Genomic DNA, 6,946 nt, shown 5'->3' on the forward strand with positions numbered 1-6,946 from the left:
TACTTTGAAGGAGCATTTCATATGTGTATATTGCAACAGCATCTGACTCTTCTATCAATACTAATATTATATATTTACATTATCATCCACAGATGTTGGCTAATGAAATTGTCATATTTTTTCCTCAACTTCACAAATATATACAAATAATTTTTACAAATGACTTTTTTTTTTTCATCAAAATTCTCAAGTTACTTAATTTTCTGAATTCATTTTATGATAATGTTAATGTCACCAGTTTTCAACAAACGTCTATCAATATTTGCTGTGTAATTTAAGATTAGCTCTGATGCTGCATCAATAATCTAATCAAAGCACAAGTAATATTTTAGGAGTTAAAGGTCACTCCAGTAGCTTTTATATGACAGTTTCATGAATCTATATTATTATGCTTTAGTACATTGATTAAATAGGATTTGTTTAGTACATTGCTCAAGCCTATATAATTACAGAGTAAACAATTATAGAAATTTCTTTTGAAATTTTTTTGCTGTCTTTCTCACACTGACCTAAAAGTGATTGATACTACAAAAATAGACTAATTCTTGGTTTTCAAGAATATTTTCTGAAGGTTAGTATATGATACTATACTACTGTTTGAAATATAAGACACCGAGGTCAATTACACAAACATTCCACCCATAATAGTAAAGTTCACATTAAAATGTATAATTGAGTTGAGCATAAGAATAATTATACTGTGAGGAAATGAAAACATGAAGTTGCTTCCTTCCGGTCACTGTATGATTATTTTTAATCATATTTTTGATGACTGTATTAAATACATTAATACTGATTTAACCTATGAGGTGATATCAAAAAGTTTCCTGACTAGTTATGTTTAATAAAAAATAACTTATTCACCTAAATTTTAACATCATTCTCTTCAAAATAGTCCTCTTGCACAGCAATACACCAGTCCCAGTGTATCTACCCCTTTTGGAATTTGGCCTGGAAGTCGTTTTGCATAAGTGAGTTGAGGACCTTCTGTGATTCACTCTGGATCTTGACAATGGTGTTAAAATGGCAACCTTTGAGCTGCATCTTCATCTTGGGGAAAAGATGGAAGTCTGCAGGTGCTAAATCTGGTGAATAGGGTGAGTGCAGAAGTGATACTATGTTTTTGGTGAGAAACTCACAATTGAGGAAAGCTTGGTGATGGGGTGCATTGTCATCATGAAGAATCCAATTCTTCACAGATGTTAGGATTGCCTACACAGACCCATGTAGCAGACCAACAACATCAGCAATGTCATTGATTGTCCTCCAATGGTCTTCATGCACAAGCTGATGAATTTTCTCCACATTTCTGGGGGCGATGCTCATGGCAGGTCGCCCAGATCACTCATAATCTTCCAGGGGTGTTTTTCTGCTTTAGAAGCACCCATAGCACTTGAAATATTGTGTATGATTCATTGCCTCATTGCTATAAGCTTGCCAAAGCATGCTCAGTGTCTCTGTAGCAGACTTCCCAAGTTTAATGCAAAATTCCACATTGGCTCTTTGTTCCAACTTCCTGTCCATGACAAAAATCACAGCCTACAGCATACAAATTTTACAGCTTGCAAAGTAAACACAGCAATGCCACATGGCATACTGCCTCATGAAGGTCACTGCTAGATCTCACTGTGCATGCAACCATGTGTTGCCTTCTGTTGGTGCACTACAAAACTAGCTCAGGAACTTTTTGATACCACCAGTATATGGTCAGTTTACACTATTCACCTGCAACATTGGCTTCATATTCTGCCAGAAAAACATTTTGGCTTTACTCAATAAAGTCTGATTGCAGTTGAATCAAGGATAAAAGGAAAATTAGATCTGGTTATAGAGTTTTATAAGAAATTTTCTATCCTTGAAAATTGATAGTCTGCATGATTTACACACAAACACATATGCTGGCATGCGCATGTGCATGTGTGTTTACCCACTTATATTCATTTACTGTAGATTGAATCTTTACTCCCTTTATTAAACTTATCTTAATTTTGGTTATGCTAGTCATTACTTGTTCCACACACAATAACATCATCATTATAAGGAAATGTTACATTTAGATGCTAAACTGTAATTATATTATAAATTATTTTTTGAAAATCCGCTATGGCATTCTTCAACCCAAAAGACATTTTACAAAACTGATATTGCTCATCTCTTTTGAAAAAAAATTGACTAGAATAGTATCAGCTCTACAATTTTTAAAAATACCCTTCAAAATTTGAGGAGTGGTCAAACCATAAATTGAGACTGTAGATGAAGTTCAATTGTATTTCATCTCCCCACCTTTGAGGAGAGGCACAAAACTTCATCCCAACATTTATCAATGGACGTTAATGATGACTATTTTAATACTTTTGCTTGTAGTATTGCATCATGTAAGCTTGAGATCATTATTTTCAAGTAATCTTTGTAGTGCATCATTCTGTTGGAATCAAATCATAAGGGTATCCTGTATGCCTTCTTCAGTGGCACATATCTCAGCTTAATATCACAAGGTATGAATAAAGTTTATGATAAAATCTCATACTTGCTATTTACAAATTGCCACAAAGTGGCTGGCAAAAGCTATATTTTCTGGTTTAATATAGAAAGACACAAGTTTATTAAAGCAATGAGGAAAGGTGTTATACAGGGTGTCCACAAAGTCTGGGTACATGGAAATTAACACATACTTTAAGAAATTATTATTTCTTATATTTAATTGTTTATGTCATGATTTTATTTACTCCATATACTCAAATGGGGATTAACACATACTTTAAGAAATTATTATTTCTTATATTCAATTGTTTATGTTATCATTTTATTTACTCCATGTACCCAGACCTTGTGGACACCCTGTATAATACAACTACCTTTCTGATGCAATATACTCATGGAAATTTTCAGAAATATAGTTTAATTATAAGAGTTTCTTATCTTCTTTTGATATGGTGACCTTGATTTAAAAATTTTGAAAATGCAATACCAATATGACTGCTATTTTTTTTAACTATTTGGATCTGAAGGAAAGGGCAGTGCCTATGATCTTTGTAGATCTCCAAGATAGATGGGTTTGAGACTGTTAATGTTCTGCTAAAATATCTTATGTCAATATCTGCAAGAAAGACATGAATAGAGAAAAGAATCCAGAGGGCCATTGTTCCTGGGGTGGAGGGAATTTTTCTGAAAGATTACAAAAATTTCTGAACACAATTGAGTAGATAAGAAATACTTCCATAAGTTTTGTTCAGTGACGTCATTCTTTTTTATTTAACATTGTACTGATAGTCATATGACATGCATATACACATGACAAAGTTCACATTTCACCACAGTTTGTAATGTTAGAAAGCTAATCTGATGTTTAAAAGGCGCCATCAAATAATATTGTAGACACTAAATTTATTTTTTTCCAATTCATTATCAAATTAATCTAGATATTCTATTAGATACATTAAAACCAAATTAGATATTAAAACCAATTAATACTAAAGTTATTTTTAATTGGATTCCTCATGTAAAAATAAAAGAAAATGGTCTAAGTCATGTAATATTTGGCAGGGCACACAATATTTAATTTGAGCAAAAATTTTGGAATAAAACAGGGTTCAGTTAAAATTATTTATTAATGTTAGTGCTATGAGTTGTATTATGAAGGGAAAAGAAAACTTTTAAGATAACAATGAAAAAAAAAAGGCATGAATAATTTAACTACTCCCAATTGTCACCTGATTCACTATTTCCTTTAATTCTCACTATGTAATTGGGTCACAATGAAGAAGATAAAGCTGCAGTGTAAATACCTCCATAATTATTTCATTACTATTTTGAAGGGCCAGACAGGACAGCAGCAGTGATATAATATGAATGTTTTTTAGGAACAATAAATTTAGGAAGGAGGGTGTTGATAGTGGCAGACTAATTCATATTTCACATATTTTTTTCTTTTGTAAGTTAGTTTAATCCTTTTATGAAAGAGCTAAAATGTTAATTTGACAAAATGTGAGGCTTTATCTTGCTCACTTGTATGACAGTGATGCTTGTTTACAAGTGTCATGTGATGCCAAGATAAGGAGACATGATCACAAACACATACACATATCATCAAGCTTCTTTCAGTTTCCATCTACCTATTTCAAACAAAAAGATATTCTCTAAACAAAAAATAATGTAACTTTATGTAACTTTAGAATAATTAAACAGCTGAACAAATTACATGAACCAATTTTTACAAAAATCTACCAGATGATTTGAAGTGTTTCTGTATACCGTAGAGAGAATTCTGTATAGTGTAGGTGAAGTTCTACATAATGGTAGGTATCATAGATGAAAAGATGCTGCTCATGTAATGTTCACTTTTCCATGATTTCATGGATCAGGTAGAATTTGTTGAGGTAGATTTTCTATGGCTTTTCTGTTGCTAACCCTGAGCTGTTTCTAAGCAAGGTAATATTTCCCCATGGCTTGGAGCATAGATATATCTTCATAGTAGACAGGAAATGAAGGACACTGCTTGTATGACAGTGATGCTTGTTTACAAGTGTCATGTGATGCCAAGATAAGGAGACATGATCACAAACACATGCACATATCATCAAGCTTCTTTCAGTTTCCATCTACCTAGTACACCCATGGGGCTTTGGTCAGTCTGAGACTATAGCAGAAGACATTTGGCCAAGGTGCCACACAGTGGGACTGAACCTGAAACCTCATGGTTGTGAATTAGACTTTTTAACCACATTCATGCCTGCACCTTAATAAATTACAGAATAATCTGTGAGAGGGTAACCCCTAATTGCTTGTTTTTGTTTTTCAAACACTCATGAGGAGAAATTACTCAGTGAAGGCAAAATGGAATATAATCAACGTTATCAAGAGCGGATTGAAAACTTAGAGCACAAAAAATCTCATTATGTCTGTACTTCTATGTACAAAACCTTTTAATAATATAAATAACACTACGGTGGTAGACCTGGCATGCTGTCTAGTTTAACACTGTCAGCTGGATCAGACCATCAGTTCTCTCCTGACACTGATCTTCAGATGTTCCAGATAGACATCAGCCATATAAATTTTATTAACATGCGGAGTTCTGTAAAAGTCGCTCTTAAATTATAAAATAACACCCTGTCTGATGCAATCAAGACAAAATAAGTGCCTATGTATAGTTAAAAAATTAACTTACTTGGGTATTAAAGATATATCTCTGTGCTTTGGTTTTAGGTTAGTTTTAAAACTGTTGTCATCCTTGGAGGGAAAGGAAGCATAGTCTACCTGGAAAATGTGAAACAATATTCATTAAAAGTAATTAGAATGTTGAGAAGACAAACAAGTCACCAACATTGCTTGTGTCCTCAGCTGTAGTCATCATTTTATGATCTTGTAGTGAACACTTGAGTGAAATTTCTCTCTCCCCTTCATTATATATATGTGCATTTGAACATAGCAGGTAACAGCTAGCCTTTGACTGCTATTTGAACCCCGTTATGTCCACTACTCCGATTAGTTGGTATTGGCGCAATTTGTCTCCTACTCTGTCGAGCCAATCTGCAGTGTATAACCGATCGGAGCCTCTAAATAAAATCATGTGAGACAGCCTGTTCTCAACCCAGTTTTGAGTGTACAGCTCCTTATAAAAACCTAGTCTCTCCTCGTCTCTAGTCTTTGATTCCAGACCTTTAAGGTCTAGCCACTGACCACACAAGACACAGCCAATTCCAGCAACAACACCACAGAGCCATGTTGAGACTTACCAACATCGTCCAATAGCATTATGGCAATCTCTTTCTTTGTTGCCACCATCATCTTCTTAATGTTGTCAACATCATCTCTCTACACAGCTCAACAAGCAATTCACGCAGGTTCCAATACTTCATTGCTTGCAAATTACTTCACCATGGATCAACAGTGAATATATAACCTGCGAGGACTCCTGTACCAAGTGACCCAGGCAGCAGCATCGCAGTCACAACTTTGTACGACATGCGTCATGTATGACATACTGCAACTGGCTCAGCATCATGGCCACACCTTCTTGATACTGTATTTCAGCTACTGTGTACAATTGATTACAAACTGGTACTCTAATTCTTATGTCTGAACATTCTTCTAACTTCTCATTATAGACTCTTTCACTGTCTACTTCACTGCTATTCTTATATGTACTTAACGCACACACATACAACCATGCCTGTACACACATACACTTTGTCCTCATGATGGCCTTAAAAATCATGCTAAACCTGAACTTGTCTGTGCTACTACCAAGTAAAACGCACTGAGTCCACTCTGCAGAGTGGTTGGTATTAGGAAGGGCATCATCATCATCATCATCGTTTAACGTCCGCTTTCCATGCTAGCATGGGTCGGACGATTTGAGTGAGGACTGGTGCAACCGGATGGCTACACCAGGCTCCAATCTAATTTGGCAGAGTTTCTACAGCTGGATGCCCTTCCTAACGCCAACCACTCAGAGAGTGTAGTGGGTGCTTTTACGTGTCACCCGCACGAAAATGGCCATGCTCGAAATGGTGTCTTTTATGTGCCACCCGCACAAGAGCCAGTCCAGGGGCACTGGCAACGATCTCGCTCGAAAACCCTACAAGGCCAGTCAGGTGGTACTGGCAACGGTCACGCTCAGGATGGTACATCTTATGTGCCACCCGCACAAGAGCCAGTCCAGGGGCCCTGGCAACGATCTCACTTGGCTTGCCGGGTCTTCTCACGCACAGCACATTTCCAAAGGTCTCGGTTAGTAGTCATCCCCTCTGTGAGGCCCGATGTTCGAAGGTCTTGCCTCACCACCTCAGCCCAGGTCTTCCTGGGCCTACCTCTTCCACGGGTTCCCTCAACTGTTAGGGAGTGGTACTTTTTCACGCAGCTATCCTCATTCATTCTCACCACATGTCCAAACCAGCGCAATCGTCTCTCTTGCACACCACTACTGATGCTTCTTATGTTCAGC

At 36.2% G+C, this 6,946-nt stretch overlaps 1 protein-coding gene across 8 annotated transcripts in view; it reads right to left on the bottom strand.

The window, feature by feature from the left end:
- The window catches only part of LOC106874333 (coiled-coil domain-containing protein 171), a 187,288-nt gene that overhangs the window by 3,374 nt on the left and 176,968 nt on the right, over positions 1 to 6,946 (bottom strand). For all 8 annotated transcript variants that reach the window (XM_014922033.2, XM_014922031.2, XM_014922027.2 and 5 more), the window contains one exon: positions 5,168 to 5,256. In XM_014922033.2, the coding sequence (XP_014777519.1) occupies positions 5,168 to 5,256 (89 nt within the window). The remainder of the gene's footprint in view (positions 1 to 5,167; positions 5,257 to 6,946) is intronic.

This window comes from Octopus bimaculoides, chromosome 2 (assembly GCF_001194135.2).
Source record: "Octopus bimaculoides isolate UCB-OBI-ISO-001 chromosome 2, ASM119413v2, whole genome shotgun sequence".
In the NCBI taxonomy this organism is placed as follows: domain Eukaryota; kingdom Metazoa; phylum Mollusca; class Cephalopoda; order Octopoda; family Octopodidae; genus Octopus; species Octopus bimaculoides.